Raw genomic sequence first — 19,639 nt, 5'->3', positions numbered from 1 at the left:
ACAAGAGTATACCCTCTTAAAGTTCCTTGGCCTTTCTCTTTTCTCATATTACATGCCTGAGCCTCTGGCCTCTGCTTCTCACTCCAGCACACAGTCAGCTGGCACATGATGGGACGATGTCGCTGAAACATGAAGCTTTAGCTTTTGAGGATCCAATTGAATCTCAAAGACTGGGAGGGGGAGCAGATCAAAAAGTGACAAATGCTGAGAGAGAGAGAGAGAGAGAGAGAGAGAGAGAGAGAGAGAGAGAGAGAGAGAGAAATAATTAGCTCACACTCGCAATCCTAGAGGCATCCAATCTATTTTCACAGATGCGGACAGGATTAAGCAGACACAACATCCTATATGTAAGTAGCTACTGAAAAAATTCTAATAGTGTTTTACAAATTTAGAAAATGTCAGAATTAAATGTTTCATTTTTCAAGACAATGCATATAGATAAGTATTGCAAAAACCCTTTTCAGTCTAATTTGTAATAGTATTTTACAAATACATGAATTAATCCACATTTAATTATACTAATTAAATGACTTGTTTTTCAAGACAAAACTGAGAAAGAACAAATTGAAAATAATTGTTTAATATTTGTTCTTTTAGACTTGGTTTAGACTTAAAGTGGCAAACTTTTCTTTGTGAAAGTTTAGCCAAGTGACAGTGGATAGTCATTAAGATTTCATGTGCACTCCACAGTGTGACACTTTACTCTCTGAATGTCTCTGTCAGCTCCTAAAGGAACATAAATGCAGTCTTACAAGGACAACAAAATGACTTTGTCTGTGCTACCTTGAGGCAAAGGAACTTAGGATGGGCAAGTTGGGAATTGTTGTGATTTTGCTTTTACTAGAACAAATATCAGCCATTGCTAGAGGTAAGACAATTCTGGCTTTTGTTGGTACAATCATTTAATCTGTTTCGCAGTCTAACTTCACTGAATCTTCCTCTCATGTTAGCGAGCCAAAAAGAGGACCAGAAGGAGGCGATTTTGAAAGAGCTTGTTGAGATATGGAGGAAGGGTGGAGGATGGAATCCACACAGAGTACAGCCACCAGTAGAAATACAAAAGGATCAACAAATTCATTCCATAGTGAGGAGCATTATGGGAGGTCTCAAGTCTCTAGGTGTCCTGCCAAGGAAAAGCACAAGTCTCCCATCTTTAAACAAAGCCTTCGATCGAAACAGGCTGTCTGGATTCCTTTATAACATCTCCATGTATCTGCAAGAGATGAGCGCAGAGATAGATGATCGTCAGCAACCTTTTAGTGATGACCAGTTTTGGGAGAACCTGCTCTATTCTCTTCTTCAGACTGGAAGGGAAACATCTCTTGGAATTTGGGATGGGAAAAGTCCCCCGCGACCCACCTTCAGACTCCAGGATCTGTTTCTGTCGCTCAGGGGCAGCCCACATTGGGATGGACTTCTTGGGTTGGTACAGAGCATTTTGACCCTCACTGAACGCCAGCCTCAAAAACCCATCTTGACTTTTGTTTCTCAGAATTGGAAGACCATCAGTGCCTTGCTTGAAACTGTTCTTCAAGCTATGGTCAGTGGGACGTATGGCCAGGCTGTCGCAGGTCTCCACGGTTTCATCTGTGTCCTGAAAGGACGAAACGATTGTGCCTTTAACCTAAGCTGGCTTGAGCAGCTCATCAGCTTTATGGAGACCAGGAACTGGAAACCTGTGCTCAGTCTACACCCGGTGAGTGTGGAAAACAATCAAAGAGATTCCACACTCTCCACAGGGCGTTTTAAACCCTTCTTCGTGCCACCCGAGGTACTTCATGAGGAGCAGCTCTTGTTGAACAAGTCAGGCACTGATTCAGAGAGCCTTGCTTCTATGCAGGCACTGCTTCTTCAGGCTTTGTCAAGGTCAAACGCAGGAGAAAGGGCAGTACAGTTCGCAGAGCGTAATCCCGCCCTCCTGCAGGGCTTGGATAACCTCAGACATGGATTTCTGCACAATGTTGGCCGCACTGTGTATAGTAATCTGAGAAGAAAAGTGTCACATATGACCAAGGCACTGCTGGATGATGTAAGCATCATGGTGGGCGAATCACAGTACAGTCATCATGGAAGATGTTCTGTAGGCAAGTATAGTCCTGCTGTTTTTTTAACCTTTAACAGGCTCTAGCATATGGATCCATATAGTTAACCTGTAACATTCATTATCTAATGAACTTGGATTCATGATCTCCCTATCTTGTTGTCAACAAGGCTTATAAACCTTCAAACCTTCGAACAAGACTTAAAGCATAATTTTAAGTTCTTGAAATACTATGCTTATCGAGTTAAAAATTACAGGCATCTTTCCATTTCATTTTGATTCTACTTTTCTACATTCAAATTCAAATTGCAGTTCTGCATCATTTTTGCTACTTCAATTCAAATGTAAGTCATTTAATTTTAAAAAGCAATCTCAATTATATTCTGAATGTCGCACAACCCTGGCATAGTCATTAACCAGATCTTTGTTACTCTAAATTCTATAGCCTGGATAATTTCCTCTTTTTTATGCTGGTAACTGTACACCCCTGGTATTATGTGCACAGCTATGCTGTTACATCAAGGCCAATTGTATAATACAGTGCGCAGCTCTCCATTTTCCTTAATTAATCAACAGTGTTCTGCGATCATCTGTGATTTGTATCAATAAACTATTCACCCATAACTTTTCCATTGTTTCTTTGTAAAGGTGACCTCAGGCAGCTAATATTGTGGTAAGTGTCACGAGAATCAGAAACATTTCAAACTAATTTCTAAGTGTATAAAGAAAGTTATCATAAATTAACAGGGTTTTGTCCTCTTTGTACAGGGGAATTAGACATAACTTGACATGGAATGCTCAAGCGATGGGTTTCAGGTCAGATGGTTTACCCAGAATGCCATCTTACATGACCTGCCCCTCTCCAGAAGAGGAAACAAGGACTTTGAAACCTCAGCACTCATTTAGAAGGCCTAAACTTCACAAATCCCAGCTAAAAGTCCATGAGCAGAGTGATTCAAATCCCTCACCATCATCAGAGATTCTAGAAGCTGCCTGTAATGACTCTATCCCTGGTCTCACTGGGGTCTCAAATTTTACCGTCTTCCTCTACTGCAATCTTTTTGATGGAGAGGGTGGCTCAGAGGACTCTGAAGTCAACCATTATGGGGTAGACCTGCATGCGACCTGCTCCGATGCTGCTTGGTACCTCTCGGCAGCTGAGGAAGATTTTCTTTGGGCTCACGTTTGCAGCGAATTCTTCACTCACGAATTTAACAAAACAGTGTGTGCCAACTCTACATTCTGGCTGCAACATGCACATCAGGTAAATTTAGCTACATTTAGTTTCAGGAAAATTCTGTCATGAATTTACTCACCGTTACTCACCATCACATAGTTTCAAACCCGTAAGACTTTGGTAAATCTTCGAATTAAGATATATTTTAAATAAAACCTGTCAGGTTTCTGTCCCTCCATCGAAAGCACAGGTGACTAAAATTTAGAAGATCGAAAAAGGTTTTATGGTCATTTAGCAGTTTAATCCAAGTTTTGTGAAGAGACACGACCCTTTTATATGATGAACAGATTTAATTTAGTCTTTTATTTACATGTAAACAGTGTTTAACACACATACATAGAGCACTTAATATATAATAAACATGGAAGCTCAAACGGACTTGCTGCGTGAGAACCAATGAAGTTTGTTCTAGTGTGCGACACACAAGCTGTGTTGGTGCGCTCAATGTATGTGTGTTTATATGTGATTAAACACCTTAAATCTGCCTGAATTGCTTTTCTGTGAAATTTTCTCAGGTAGAATCTACAAGGGATTACCATTACCTCAACCAGTCAAGTATTGATGACCTCTGTCTTCAGCTCTCCAACGATGTTTCGGGGGGATCTCCTCCAGACGCCACCGAGGATTGCTTAGCATTGCTAAGCAGCAAAACTCTAACTGCCCAGGATTTTAGAAGGTGTTTTCTGCCCAATAACACAGCCCTTATTGCCTCTTTGTGTGGAATTGAGTCATCTCAAATGCCACAAGATGGGAGCTGGGCGGCGGAGTACTGCTCCAAAATCCCTAATGACTCTAATGGTGTCCACATAGACAACTGTGACTACTCAAACTGGAAGGCAGAGCAATTTATGAACTTCACCGCCCTTGAACTTTGCAGAAGTAAAGCTGGATTGAAGGACTCTATTTGCAAAAACATCTCACTATACCTCACATTAGTTCTAAAGCTGCCTTCGCTCTTAGATTACTGTTTGAACTCTGAAGAAACACAGGGCGCCAAGTGTGTCCTCCAGAAGCTGTTTGACATGCTGCCAGCGCCATATGACTTTGACACTTCTCAACTTTGTGTGAACCCATTTCCCATTCTACAAGAAGCCATTCATAAGCTCACTCTATGCGAAGGAGTAATGGATGAACGTACGGGTTGGTTGGCTACAGTAAGCTACGTGCTTCGAGTGTTGGACTTTGTGGTAGGGCTCTCAGCGGGTTTGGAGGAGGGAGAACGGGAGGTGCGTCAGGGCCTGGGTCAGGCCATTCTTCTGTCCAGCCTCCAGGACAATGCTTCCTTCTGGGCCACTCTACGGCCAGACGCATCCATAAGTGTACTTCACACTGTTGCCGTCTACCTGAAGAGAGAGCAAAACTCTACCTTAAAAGAAGACCTTTTAAGCTGTTTCAGTGTATGTCTTGCATTGAAAAGTTGCGACTTCCATTGCTAGTACAACAAGTATTTTATTATTAAATAACCATGCTGCTTGATGCATTCATTTTCAAAGTCTTTTCTCCCCAGCAGCCTGTCCTGTGGGATCTTATTCAGAGGGGAGGCAACTCTTCTGCTTTAAGATTTTTAATGCAGGTATAACTCATTGCCTTGGATGGTAACTTACCTTGTCAGTTCAACCAAAGGGTTTTCAAACTTTTTTATTGCAAGAGAGTCCTAAATGTAATAATTCCCATTTTTAAAATATGAAGATAGCGATAAATATGTTCATGTAAAGACCTATTTTTACTATGTGAGAAAATGTGTGATATAAAGACATGTTGACTCCAAAATTATCATTGTGCTAAAACTAGATGGAATAATTAAAATATAATTTAATTTCAATATAGTTATTTTACATTTGCATAACCAAGTTTGAAAACGTTTGAGTTAAACCCAATTCAGACCCAGCATTTAAAATATAGTTCTCAAAACTACATTTTTTTGTCAGTATACATTTGTCAATATCTAATGCTGACATTTATATACTCTAAGGAGTACCTACAGATGCCTAGAGAGAGTATTCGCAGTGTAGTTCTGTCGGCAGAAAAAGATGCTGTGAAAAGATTCCTTTCCCAAGTTCATCAGAGTTGGGATCAACTTCAAGTGGAAACTATACAGGTGAACAAAAACATTTTACATGACTGAGCTCATTTTAGATGTTATTCAAAAAGAGTGAGATCTGGACGATACTGATAAGATGATCATTTTCATGTTATGGCTGAGAAAAAGTCATATAATGTTAAATTAAAATTAAAATGATTTATGAAGTGAATTCTTCCTGATAATTTGTTTTTTGACTAAAAAAATAAAACAGTAAAAACAAAAATCAAACATTTTAAATGCTACAAGTAATTTTTTGCATTGCAACACTATAATGAACAGTATGACTTAACCAACAGTATCAGTTAACCAACATAATACCAATTTATCATGCATCCCTACTTAGGAGTATGTACATTCAACTGGTGTCATTCACAGGTCTCTCCAAAAGAACAAGAGGCCATGGAAACCATGACAGCTGCTTTCATTCACAAGTTTCCACGTGTCACACCAGAGCTTTTCATCGACCTTTCTCAATTTATACCATACATGTCAGTCTCTGACATTATGACCTTCCCTGCCTCTCTCATGGTCAATGAAAGTGTGTAAGTGGATCATATAGAAATTATATCCTCATAATTCAGTGCTCCACATGTTCATGATTTCAACTCTTGTTCAATTGCTCCAGACTGATGGCTATTAGGGATCACAGCTCTGAGATGAAGTCTCCACAAAAACAAGCCTTCGTAAAGCGCCTGTTGCAGTCCAGCGAAGCAGGAGATGTCCCTACATGGCCTCCATACTTCCTCAGCTCCATTCTACCCTTACTTCCACATCTCCCAGTCAGTCACTTTCAGCAGCTCACATCTCAACAAGTAAGTAATGGCTCCTTCAGGGAATCCTACTTTTTTTTCTACTTTTCACATGCTGAAAGTTACATCTGAATGTTTGACAGCTCACGCCCTTAATGGAGATGCTGGGGAACAGCAGTTTGGATGCCACAAGGGGGCACCATGTACTTCGTTCCGTCTTTGCCAGGGGGAAGAACCTGACGAGTGACAACATAATGAGGTACAAATTCAAGTTCAATATCATTTGACATTTATAAATAACAAGTACAAAACAAAACACCATGTTTCTCACAACAGGTTAGGAGTTCTTGTATGTTACCTTGACTCTGAGGACTTGCATCAGCTATTGTCTTCATCAAATCTCTCACCCATCCTGTGGCAGCAGCTGGCTCGATGTGTGTCAGGGGGACACGTCAGTGGAAGTGGCAGAGTGAGACTTTTCTAGATGTAATGCATTTTATAATAATGTTTGAAGTGTAATTCATGTAGATTTATTTTATCTGCAGCTGTCGCACTGGCTTGGAATGGCCCTTAACTCTTTAAATGCCACCATCTTATCAGCTTCGGCAATGGCCTCATTACATGGTATGCTGCCACAAATGGGCGCAACATTTTTGGAGCCGTTGTCCTCAAGCGAGTTGATGGATCTGGTAATTCTGCCAGGCATGCCAACTTTCCCACCTGCACAGGTAAGCAAGCATATTAGAATGCAGGGTTGTGCACCATTCAGAACTGAATTTAGAAGGCCTTTTAAATTCCAATTCAATTCCTGAATTTGAACAACAGGCAGAATTGTAGAATTATAAAACATTTTAACTTGACAAGCAAAGTTTGTCAAGACACATTGAAAGTTGCCTTAAAGCCTGATATTTTAAAGTTTATAGATAGATATAGACAGATATATACAGATATATAGAATGACAGATAGAGAGAACAACTAAATGATGTATGGATGGATAGATAGAGTTCTATTCCTTTTCAAATTCCAACTCATGAATGGACTCTTCACATTTTCAGGGTTTTCAGACAAGGAAGTTGTCATTGTCGAGTAAACTTGTATAGAGGTGAACGGAAACTACAACAAATATCAATTTTGCAATCCCATTTGATCCAATTGGAAAATTAAAAAATCTATAATAGCATTTCTACGACTTTCCAAAAGTAGAAAAAAAAACCCCAGAGAGCTCGATTATGGTGGCCATGGTAATATAAAGCAATGTATATTGTTATAAATGTACATTGAAATTAAAAAAAATATATTAATTTAACTTTGCTAGATTTAAGATGTTAGTAACTGTGCAAACACATCATCACATTCTGTGAAAAGGGTCCATTGGGCAGATGCCAATTTCTCAATTCTGAATATTGCACAACCCTGATAGAATGATATTGTATAGTCACTGGACGTGCATTACATGATTTCACCTATATATTAGAACCATTTTCCATTTCTTTTAATGCAGGCATTCCAGATACTGAACAAAATAGCAGAAGGAACAAATGTAAGCTGTATACCTGACTAATTATGATACTTATTTTAAGTGAGTCTTGTGTTCACAGTCTCAATCCTGTTTAGTTCAGTGCCAACACACTCTGCAGATTGAAGCCATTGTTTCTGGGTCTGGGGCCTTCTTTCTTGAGAAAGTTGGTTGTACCCGAGTCTACACCTGATTGTCGGTGTTGGAGTTCACTGCTGTCTGACCTGCAACCTGCTCATCGAGCGATGGTCCATTTTGCACTCCAACAGGTTTGAACTTCTGCTTTTATTTTAGACAAAACCATCTCCAATTTACCATTTGTGCGTATGCATTAGATTTGGTTTGGTCTGTTGGGGCATGAAAACATTCTGTTTGTTTGAAGGGTCTGGAACGTACATCTGCAAATATAACACAGCAACTGCAATGTCTTCTTCCATTCGTCTCCTTGAAGAAATTAATGTCAGATCTAAATGGAGAGACAGTTCTTCAACACATACCTCTGTATAAGCATATGCCCTGGTCTCATCAACAGGTACAACCCTAATTTCATCTTTGGTTTTAGCAAGCTTGCCTTTTTTCTAGTTCACAAACTCTCGTATGGATGTATGAAAACAGACATTTTGTAAGCCTTCAGCTAACACTGTCCAGAGGCATCAGACTTTGTCAATGTTAAATATAAATTTAACTTATTTGATTTACAAATATGTATTATTTCGCCCCACAATTGCATAAAAACAATTTATGGAAATGATGGAAGCACTTTGTGTTCAGTTCTAGCACACTGTACATTACATTCAGTGCCCTCTACTGCGCTTGCCAGACAAAGCTGATCTCAAGTTCTTTGGTTGATTATTTGTCATGCTTCAAAGGAGCCTTTCAGTAAATTAATAATCTGAGCCCCTCTACTGTCATCAAGCAAATTGATTTTAATGTGGTACAATAGCCTCCACCAGGCAATCTAAATTAATAATCACCCACATTAAAAAGACTTTGTCTCAGCCAAAAGTGTATTAGATACTACCTTGAGGGCGATCCAGTTTCTCAGACTCACTTGTTGTATTTGACACAACAGGCTCAAATGCTGTTCAAAATGATTCAGCGGACCGTAAACATCACAAGAGAGACACTACTGTAAGTGATATCAAGCATTTTATGATTGTTGAATGGTCAACTAGCCTTACCAGCTATTTGCTTTGGAAATTCATGCTGGTCTTTTTTGCATCATAGTCTGGTACTAAACATCTATAGCACAAATATTATGCATGGTCTTTGTATTTGCATTGTTTTGAAATGTAATAACATTCTTACAAAAATGTTTATTTCCCACTGAAGAGATTTAGGTCGTATTGCAGGTGGCATGAGCTGTGATTGGCTGAAGCTATGGGTAAATGAGTCAGGCTTCTCCGAATTGTTGCAGTTCCTCACTAAATTGCCAGGAGGGCTTCGAACTGGTTTGGTAAGAATATGAGAAACAATCTTTTTAATATACACATTACCATTAAAATATACACATTTTAATATACAGTACACATGACCATAAATTACTATGTAAAGCTGCTTTGAAACAATCTGTATTGTAAAAAGCTCTATATAAATGAAGGTGACTTGACTTAAAAGCCTTTGCTGTCCTAATGTAAAATGCAGAGTTTATAATATTTTTGATTAAAAAATATAACTGTATAATCAAATGATTTAACATCGCTCATGTTACTTTAAGTAATGTGCCTCACTTATGTTTTTCATTATGAAAGTCTATGACTCAACTGGCTAGGAAAGCGAACATTAGCATGTCGGTATTAGACATGCAAATGGAGAGAAAATAAACAATTTATGTTATGTTTCAACAGAGGAAATGCATTGTGGTGGAGCTACGGAAACAGCCTGATATTAATCTCAATGACTTGGACCCCTCATTTGCTGCAAGATTACCGTAAATTCAGCAGTTGACTACCCAACATCTCATTTGTTTGTTCTTTTAATTGCAGGGTCTTATTGATGTATTTTTGTCTCACAGGTTGACCATGATGGAGCACCTGTCTACGTCCTCATTCTTAAGTGTTCTAGACTATGTTCAACAACACTTTATTGAGTTTCTGCAGCTACCACGACACAAGCAAACGGCCTTAGGAGAGAAAGCTATCGATGTACTCGTAAGAGCGAAATCATTGCAGTTGTTCAAACGTTCATGACTGAATCCAATGCAGCGGAAGAGTTTTTAAGAGTTTCACAGTGACCCAGATGAATGTGATCTCATCCAGTAACTGTTTTAGGTGGAAAATAGTCACCAAATGATTGTTTTCATTTTCAAATAATTGAAATCCAATTTTACTGTTGCAAAATGCAGAAACGCATTTCCAAAAATCTGGAATATATATATGGATGTGGTTTGGATGGTTTATTGACTACCATTTAAAAGTTTGGAGTTTTTTTGTAAAATTTTTGAAAGAAGTCTCTTGTTTTGAAGTTTTGATAATTGTACTTTTTATCTCAAAAATTCTGACTTTTTTCTTGCAATTCTGATTTTTTCCTCAGAATTGCGTGTCATATATTCGCAATTGCGTTATAAAGTCAGAATTGTGAGATATAAACTCGCAATTCATAAACATAATAAGAAAGGTTTCTTGAGCATCAAATAAGCATTTTAAAATGATTTCTGATGGATCATGTGACACTGAAAACTGGAGTAGGCTAATAGCTGTTTTGTCATTACAGAAATAAATTACAACATAAAAATATAATATAATAAATAATAAAATAAAATATAATAATAAAATAGAAAACAGCTATTTTAAATGGTAGGACTTCAGAACTTGAAATTGCAAGTTTATATCTCAAAATTTCTTAAAAAGAAGTTAGTATTGTGAGATATAAAATTGCAAGTGCAAAAAAAAAGTCAGAATTGCAAGATATAAACTCGCAATTGTGAGTTATAAAGTCCTACAATAAGAAATAATATGCTGATTTGATGCTTAAGAAACATTTCTTATTATTATCAATGTAACATTGTCAAAAATTATAAATGTCTTTACTGTCACTTTTAATAAATGTAATGCACAATAGGGCATCTCTGAAGATGGTCTCACTGGGTCCGTCATGGACATGCTCGGCCCTCTTCTGCCATTCCTGGACAGTGATGTGTTGTCTCATATGGACAGGGAGGCCCTGAAACTACAACTGGAGGAGCTAAAACAATATTGCTTTCCCTCTGACACCTTCAGACATATATCAGCTTTACTTACAGAGAGGGGCATGCTGGGGTGAGACAAAGTTGTTCCATTTTCATTTAGTTGACAACCTCTTTGTTCTGACTTCAACTGCAAAAATGTAGATCCTCATTGAGCAAGCAAAATACAAAAAGTCCCTGTTGTTTGCAACAGAGAACCAAAAACATGGACAGTAGGGGATGTTGAGCATGTGGGAAGACTTGTGTTCACCCTTTCACCTCAGCAGATAAGATCCCTACCACTGGTAAAGGGAAACACATGCCTATTCATTCGACCAAAGCTCAATATGGTGCAGGATTTCATCACATTGAACTTCTACATTTTTCCCTTCAAGGTTGATTTAGGTAGAGACACAGTTGAACAGGTTCTGATGAGCCAGTGGCTTTGGAAAAACAGTGAAGTGGGAAAAGCTTGTTTGGACCTGAAAGGACTACGAGAAAAGATGAACGGTCTCATCCACAGGATCATTAATGGTCGATGGTGGATGAGAAGGGGTGAGTTGTGCACAGAATCCATCTGATGTTATTTATGACCTCTTCGGATAGGTAAATCATGTATTGTTGCTTACTAGGGCCCATCCCAAGCTGTGCAGACATTAAAGGGACATTTCCCTCGGCCTGGAGGTACTATCAGCTGAATCGAATGAAGAGGAGGGAGCTGAAGACATGTGTTGAGTTCATTGGTCAGGATGACACACTTGACGCGGAACAACGTGAAGCACTTTGGATGGAACTCAGACCAGTTAAGCCGCAAGTGCTTGTCCAAATGCTGTTGTTCAATGATTATTCAATATTTTTTTTTCACACAACAACTATTATCTTAGGTGTATAAACCAGTGAAGCAGCTTAAACCAGAGCAGGTGTTGGAACTGGGTTGCATAGTGACCGAGATGGGGGAAAGAGAGCTACAGGCTGTCAACTTGTCCAGTCTGGCAGTGGTGGCCCATCTTGGAAGCCTCAATGGGTGGAGCACAAAGAAAGTATGTTTTTACAGTTGTTTGGATTAGCCTGATATCATAAACAGGGAAGATACATCACTTCTATTTATTTATTTTTTTAACAGATGAGAGCAGTTGTCCTTGGCATAATGAAGCGACTTCAACGGAAGCCCGAAGAACTTGATGTAGTGGAGCTTGTTTCCCTTGGACATCTGCTTTGTGGCTTCAGTTCCTCTGAAATTTCCCGTCTAGATCCTTCCAACCTAAGGTCAGTGGACAAATCTATGTACACGACCCAAAATGTAATATGATTCACCTTAAAATCGCTGAAAGCATTTAGTTGTGTTTGTGCCCATTAGTGTGGCCGCTTTGTTTCTGAGGGAGATGGTACTGCCGTGTTCTGAGCAACAGACCGAGGCGCTGACGTCACGCCTATCCAATCCTCTGGGCTTCGGTCCAGTCAGCAGCTGGGGCTCTGAGGTCTTTACTGAGATTGGAACCTTGGCAGGTACTGACTGTGGATTCGATTACAATCGGTTCAATAGCATGACAAAATGGGCAGGCTCATAAAAAGAATAAGACAAATTGATTCTATGTCCTCAGCTGGTCTGGAAGATGTGGTATTGTCTGCACTTATAAAAGAGCAAGTGGAAGGACTGACGCCAACAGCAATAACCTTAATACCTCCTAGAAAACTGGCTGTGAGTGATGGATATTTATGCTTTCATTTATTTTCATGTTCTGTTCTGTTATTTTCTGTTCATTGTTACACTTCAATAGTTAATTAATCATTTAATAACCTTAGTGAGGTAGACTACTTTATGTATGCTTTCTCTCATATTTGTCGTATCTGTCTATTGTCAATAGATCATACAGAAGTCACTTTCAAACCAAGCAGCTTTTTCTTGGTCAATCCAACAAATACACACAACCACCTTTTGCGAAATCTGCATGGGGAAATCCTAATGCGCGATTCTTAATTCCTATTAAAATTACTGTATTTCACCCGCAAAATTCACAGAAAAACGGTACATGACCGCACCTTTAGACAGTTTGTACGTTAAAACAGTTCAATTCTTCCCATTTACAGAGACCCTGCTACAGCCATATACATTCAGATAAACGTTTAGGCCATGGTTTCACATAAACTCTTTCCCCACCATTGACAAGTTGTGTCGTCTTTTATGACGAAACACTTCCCTGCCATTGATGAGATTTTATGGCTATCCATGTTATCACTGTTATAAGGTAGGGGGCACTATTACGCATCTCCTAAATGAGTACATCTCTCCAGATCAAACACAGGCAAAGAAGAAGCAAAAATGAGCGACCTCATATGAAAGCAGATGAATATGACAATAATCATCAACAATAAACAGCATAAATTACTGAATGAAATGTCGACCCAGCAAGTTGTATAGGACTGTGCAAGGTTTAGGGGTGTTGATGGACTCGATCTACTTCATCTGTGTTTTGATCATCATAATGAATCTGATCCAGACATAGTCTTTGACAAAAACGTGACTTTCTCAGCTTTTTGCTCAAAATGAAACTTACCCACATTTAAAGTGTTGATAAAAAAAGAAGGCATGAAGCTTGAATAAAACCGAATTTTTTTTAAAGCAGAGGGGCTGTTCTTTCTTTTGATATATTGCACATTCAGATACAGATACTTACAACAATATATTCTGGGGGCCATGAAATTTTTGTCAAAATGACCCAAAATGCTGGCGGTGGCTGGCAACTTAAAAAAAAAATGCTGTCTGGAAAGAGTTAGGATGCAATGTCTGGATTAAAATAGCCCCACACGTCTGGAAACTCATGCATTCTCTTGTTTTTGAATGCAATTACGTCTTATGAAAATACTACTCTAAGGCCCTATTTACACATGGTATTAAGATGCGTTTTTGGCCGTTCGGACCAAAAGTAGACGAGGGAGACACATTTCCGTTTACAACATGTGTTTTAATCTGTCTCTATTGTCCACTTTTAACCACTTCTGTCCTGATTTCAAGCGGAGGGTCTATGGGTGGGCAAATCTATGGGCTTTTTCAGATGTTTTGATCTGATGGACAAAATAAGCTTGCGTAATTTACATATGAATACACGACCAGAGACAACGGAAAAACATGCAAAGAGCAGCAGCTCTTGTATCTGCTCTGATAGCCGCAAGACCACAGTGAACGCACTGAGTGTGTTAGAAATCAGGAATGGTGAAAGAACATTTTGCTTGGTACCTTTTTCGTCTCCAAAGCAAACTTGGGTCTTCAGCCGACAGTTGTTTAAGGGTTAAGGGCCCTTTCACACCTACCTTGCTTGGTCCGGACTTTCGGACTTTTCAGTTTGGTCCGAATCAAAATTGCAGGTCTGAAACCTCCCCCGGACCACGGTCCGGACCAAACAGATTAAATTTGGTCCGACGAAAAGAGGTAGTCTCGGTCCGGATCAAACGGAACAAAGGTTTGGTTCGTTTCTAGTGTGAAAGCATTTCTGTATGGTTCGGACTTTCAGACCTTTTACAGGAAGTTCCGGTGGTTCCCGCATAGCCGAAAAAACAGAAGATGGCAGGAAAAATGAGCCGTACGCACATGGGGAGAGGAGGAGACGAGGTTTTTAATTGAAGTATGGTCTGATGACATAATTAGAAGTCAACTGGAAAAAATTCACACAAAAAAAGAGCTGGCATGATTGCTTGCAGTCTTCTCCTCCTTTCCTGCCGGCGACGATAAAATGTTCGCACGACGAGGACGTTCATTTGGCGAATTTGAACTAGCCTTGTGTATAGTTGGTGCTGCAGGTAATTATGCCATACAAATAACAATACAGTTGCAACGATATGCGTCTGTTCATTCATAATGTCAAAGTTACCCGCCGCATTGACAACACGCTGACGTCAGACGCACGTCCATTTACAAACCAATCAATGTCGAGATGCAGCCCACATAGATGATGACGACAGGACGCAAGTACATAGCTGTCAACATTGAACATTGAAAATAAGGGAGATTTCCCGGAATCCATCCCCAAAATAAGGGATTTTTTTACACGATTCTTACCCACAAACTTTAAAAAAAAAAGCACTAATCATTAACAATCTAAAGAGTTTATAACTACATATAGGCCTACATATGTGAGAGAGAGAAAGAGACAGTGTGTGTGTGTGTGTATGAGAGAGAGAAAGAGACAGTGGGTGTGTGTGAGAGAGAGAGAGAGAGAGAGAGAGAGAGAGGTAGAGAGAGACAGTGTGTGTGTGTGTGTGTGTGTGTGTGTGTGTGTGTGTGTGTGTGTGTGTGTGTGTGTGTGTGTGTTAGGGGTGTGACCGTAACCGTGAGACCGACGGTTATAGTTGAACACCGTCATTAGAACTCTATAACCGCCAAAATCGTGTTATTAAAATATTTGTTACATTTTTTATCATAGAGAATGTTTAAATACTAATATCAGCTTACGAGGGAAACGGAGGCGGAGTTAGTGGTGCTTCGGAAGTTCGGAGGCTGCTGCAGGAGATGATTTGGTAGAGGTCTGTGCCCCTTTACAGATCTGGGGCCGTATTCACAAAGAATTTTAAGGCTAAAAGTAGCTCCTAACTGGCGAATTTAGGAGCAACTCCTAAAAATAATGGGCGTGCCACTCCTAACTTTAGGACTCCTAATTTTTTTCACTAAGAGTAATTCACGAAGCATTTTAGCCCTAAAAGTAGCACCTAAGTCTGGGACAGCTTAAAAGAAGTCGAGAGGACTCCTAACTCACTAAGACCTATTCACAAAGGATCTTAAAATCTCGCAGTCGTCCGGGGTCCGCGACACAAGCGGGAAAGCTGCATTGATCTGCAAACAAAATCTCTCACATGTCTCACGCTTAGTTTTGCTTGACATCCCAGTGTCGAATTTCCCTTTTATTATGTTTTTTTTTTTTTTACAGCACCAACTGGGCCAGCAGCAGTAACTGATCCTGCGTCCAGTTAGGCTTTCTTTTCCGTTTTGGCGAGTTCATAATCCACCGTCATTCAACTATTACATTAGGCTACTTCAGTAGGAGCAACATTTCCTTGCTTTAAGTAGCCTAGTCTATTTAGGCTATGAGCTTGTTTCCGCCACAGAATGAAAAATAAAAAAGGTAATTGGGACTTTTTATCTCACAATTGCGACTTCCTATATCTCGCAATTGCGACTTTATTTCTCACAATTCTGACTTCATATCTCGATAAAAAGTCGCAATTATTTATTTTTATTTTTATTCAGTGGCGGAAACTTCCATACTAATAGGATGTCAATTAACCAAGCAAGTGTTAATGCAAGTGTCGTTTTTCATTATTGGGCAAGTGGCGGTTTCATTAGGGTATTAGGCTACCTTGATTTAATTTAATTGAATTCACCACTTTTCTCTCTCTCTCTCTGCCTTTTTAGAATTACACTTCACTGGGGCCTGCACAAACATGTCATTATATATGCATTTCGATGACATTACTATTATTATTTTGTGTAGGACACAGACATATTTAGATGACGTAATTCCATGATTTTTTGCGACTGTGTTATGTTCCGCATGATGGCCCTGTCATCGAACAACCAATCACCGTGATCATTGCGAGGAAGCTCGTGCATGAGAATTGACGTCATCCATAGCAACGGAGACTCACTCTTAGTTTAGGCATTGTCATTTTTCCTTACTAAGAGTAGGTCTGAAAGGCGTCGTGAATAACTTTTAAGAGAAAACTCCTAGCTAAAATATTTTAGTGTGATTTAGGAGTACTCCTAGTGGTAAAATAAAATTCTTTGTGAATACGGCCCCAGAGCGCACGCTGACACGGAGTTAGGGTTAAGCTTTGTTTATACCATGGTTTATACTCGACGCGTCCGCTTGAGCGCGAAGGTGCGCGCGGCAAAAATGACCAGTTGGGTGCACAAGACCACATTTCGCTTTGCTGTGTGCACGGCTTTTTTTGTAACAGCGATTGCGGCGCCGCATCCGAGGATGAACAACTTCAAGCCGAATCTGCCCGAGCTTGTACGTCTCACACAATCAGAGCGTAAAAATACGGGATATTTTACGGGAAAATACTAAAACGGGAAGACAGCGGGAAAAGAGCTAAAATACGTGAGAAACCCGGAAAAAACGGGAGGGTTGACAGCTATGCAAGTATGTCACGTAAAGTTCTTTAGTGCGCTCGCATAATTGCAGTGTGAACCCAAACCAAAACTTTCTGAAAGTATAAAATGTATCAAAATGTGAACTTTGGTTCGGACCTTGGTGCGGACTTTCAGGTGTGAAAACGCCCTAAATCCCGTGCTTCCCATAATGTTTACTCATTAAGTCCGTAGGCGGACTTTTGTGTCTGTTTCTCCTGTTCAATCGCATTCGACCACATGAACATCTTCACTACAAAAGCAATCCGATGTAATGCGTTTTCGACTACCTCTGGAAGCGATCGGAAGTTTCAGACCCCATTTACACCTGTATTTACTTTAGTGTTGTCCACCTGTGATCTGATCAACGTAAAAGCATCTAAGCAGAATCAGGTGAATCCCAAACCAACATAATTGTGGAGGTCATCCTCCAGTTAAGGTCAATTACTCGATTAGTTAGTTGGTGGGTTGTATAGCGACCCAGCTGCTATAGTTATTTTTAAAAAAAATATATATATACAGTATTTGTACTGGGCCCTAATGAGCATTTATGTTTCTTAGATGACTTACCTGAAACTAAGAGCTTCCAAGCAAAGATCAATGTAAATAAGATCCTGAATCTTTGCCAACAGTTGTTCATCAGACATGCGTCTCATTATTTCAGGTGGTATTCAGTGCCACGCAGCTGTCTTGGCTGAGCTCTGAACAAGCGTGTGCTGTGACAGAGGAGCAGTGGGCAGAATTAGACAGTGAACAAAGGCAAGCACTTGGCATGGCCCAGTATGAAGGCGAACTCATGCTTGAGCACAGAGGTAAGCAGTCTCGTTCTGTCCAAACCATTCTTTTCAGTTGATCTGAGAACAGCTTAACCTCCTGTCATGCACTTATGTGAATCCTTAAATATATGTTGGTAGTTGAAAGAATTGCATATAGTTGTCAGTAGTCATAAATCTGTAATTTTACTAAACAATATATTTGTCTCTGCAGGCAGGAACCAGGCACCATCGTTACGGTCTGCCAGCAGCTTTACAAAATGTTTATTACTTTTTGTCTGCACATTGTGGATTCTATTATAAAGATTATGACCTAAGGCTATTTATTTGTTCCTATTTATTGAATTCTTAAACTAACATTTTTACATAATTTACAGAAACTTTAAGCATTATTTAAAGTTAAATTAAAATGAAAATTTACTGTATTTTCTCAATGCATGTTATAGGTCTTATTGTTAACAATTAATCCGTGCAGGTTCACATTTTTAAACCTTTCATTTCAACCTGTAACCATTTTTGACCTCGTAGTGTTTATTCAAAATTCACAACTGGTCCTTCTGGTGAAAACGACAGACTTCACTCTGATGATACAGTATATGCAAGACTTTTCCAATAATTTGTCTCTTGCATGGTTCTGTATACACAGATTCATCTGACACTTCAGTAATGCACAAATAAACAAGCCAGATTCTTTTTTCTTCTTCTTCTGTGCAGTATATGAAAATGCATTAATTTTAAGTCTATGTCCAAGACTTTTCCAAACAAATCTATCAAGAATGGCTCTTTTCATAATTGCAGACAGAACTGTAGCTTTTAGGTTGAGGGGCATAAGCATTTCAAAGTTTCTAATGCATTCATAATGATATACAGTTAGCTACAAACTGTCGATCGAATAAATTGTCGGTTCGTTGAATTGCCTTTACAAAGACTACTGACAAATAAAACAGCTTGACCTTCGGTCAACAAACCAACGATGCTTGAATATCACCATTATGGCAAGCAAGAAGGGAAATATGAAATATTCACTTTGAAACGTGATCCCAGTTGACGTGACAATAATGAGTTTGGGCTTCAGGAGCGTCATTATCTGGATCATTAAGTCAGCTGTGGTTAGATGTTCCCAAACTAATTGATGGGTGCGCGAGAGAGGAAGCACTTACCCGCCTAATTTGCATTCCAACCTGAAGGGCTGCTTTTCATCATCGTAGCCTACTCAAGGAGTGGTGAGACTGCTGTTGTGCTTAATAAGAAAATTAACATATTTAAGTTTGCTAAAAAAAAAATAGAATAAAAAAACTCAGAGTCCCATGATCAAGTTTATGTTAAAATAAAGAAGAATTATCAAATACCAGGTGTGGTCTATTCTGCGAAGTTCGAACACAATCCAACACGTCTTGGGGTTGAATGTAATGTGACCCCAACAGCACATCCATAAAGAATAAAACAATTATATATATATTTAAGTCTGGAATTGGGACAGCTGTAAAGGGAAGAGTGTAAAGATGTTTATGAATTAAACATTTTAAAAGAATCCTAACCATGCCCCATGAATTCCTTAAATAATTATTGTTATTTTGATTACAATAATTCTATTTTTGTCTAATTGTAGAGACAACAGATATAGATATATTCGTTTATTGACTGTATGGGTCTACGTTTTTTATGTTCCTATCATCATAAATGTAATATATTTGATAAAATATTAAAATCACGATTAAATATTTAATCAATCAATTAAACATGAAATTATATGAGTTGGTTTTCTTTTATCAACATATCACAATTAAGTAAACATGGGGTGCATTGGGTCACATGGGGATAGATGGTAGATGGTGTAATTAGCCTACATAACGTGAAAATTAGTTTATTACTTTTCGCAGTCAATGGTTTATTATGTGCTTCGTTTTCCTTAGATAGTAAAACATATGGAAGTTTACTTCAATTTGACTGGA

The 19,639-nt window shown here is 39.0% G+C and overlaps 1 protein-coding gene and 1 long non-coding RNA gene across 3 annotated transcripts; one reads left to right on the top strand and one right to left on the bottom strand.

Moving 5' to 3' along the window:
* The first annotated feature begins 226 nt into the window (after nucleotides 1-226).
* On the top strand, nucleotides 227-18,380 carry LOC143737022 (stereocilin). Of its 2 annotated transcripts, none has more exons than XM_077227927.1 (30): nucleotides 227-347; nucleotides 724-868; nucleotides 951-2,084; nucleotides 2,690-2,714; nucleotides 2,810-3,305; nucleotides 3,794-4,675; nucleotides 4,789-4,851; nucleotides 5,251-5,376; nucleotides 5,737-5,903; nucleotides 5,987-6,173; nucleotides 6,254-6,369; nucleotides 6,447-6,579; nucleotides 6,656-6,838; nucleotides 7,613-7,651; nucleotides 7,726-7,896; nucleotides 8,010-8,159; nucleotides 8,700-8,758; nucleotides 8,960-9,083; nucleotides 9,475-9,557; nucleotides 9,642-9,777; nucleotides 10,688-10,884; nucleotides 11,005-11,095; nucleotides 11,186-11,345; nucleotides 11,423-11,592; nucleotides 11,675-11,830; nucleotides 11,914-12,056; nucleotides 12,148-12,296; nucleotides 12,392-12,489; nucleotides 17,579-17,726; nucleotides 17,902-18,380. In XM_077227927.1, exons 2-30 carry the CDS (start codon nucleotides 805-807, stop codon nucleotides 17,988-17,990), a joined length of 5,739 nt encoding a protein of 1,912 aa, XP_077084042.1. In that variant the 5' UTR covers nucleotides 227-347; nucleotides 724-804; the 3' UTR covers nucleotides 17,991-18,380. The 2 variants fall into 2 exon arrangements, with proteins under 2 accessions (XP_077084042.1, XP_077084041.1); XM_077227926.1 differs by having other exon boundaries at nucleotides 4,786-4,851.
* LOC143737023 (uncharacterized) lies at nucleotides 17,502-19,086 on the bottom strand. The gene is made up of 3 exons (XR_013203609.1): nucleotides 19,037-19,086; nucleotides 18,848-18,927; nucleotides 17,502-17,630 (listed from the first exon to the last, which is right to left on the bottom strand). It is a non-coding gene; the product is annotated as an uncharacterized LOC143737023 (long non-coding RNA).
* Between the last annotated feature and the right edge of the window lie 553 nt (nucleotides 19,087-19,639).

Source organism: Siphateles boraxobius, unplaced genomic scaffold (genome assembly GCF_051911475.1).
Source record: "Siphateles boraxobius isolate OS27281-9 unplaced genomic scaffold, OSU_SipBor_1 130, whole genome shotgun sequence".
Taxonomy (NCBI): Eukaryota; Metazoa; Chordata; class Actinopteri; order Cypriniformes; family Leuciscidae; genus Siphateles; species Siphateles boraxobius.
Note: the sequence above shows the minus strand (reverse complement) of the source record. Positions and strands in the feature narration are given on the sequence as shown.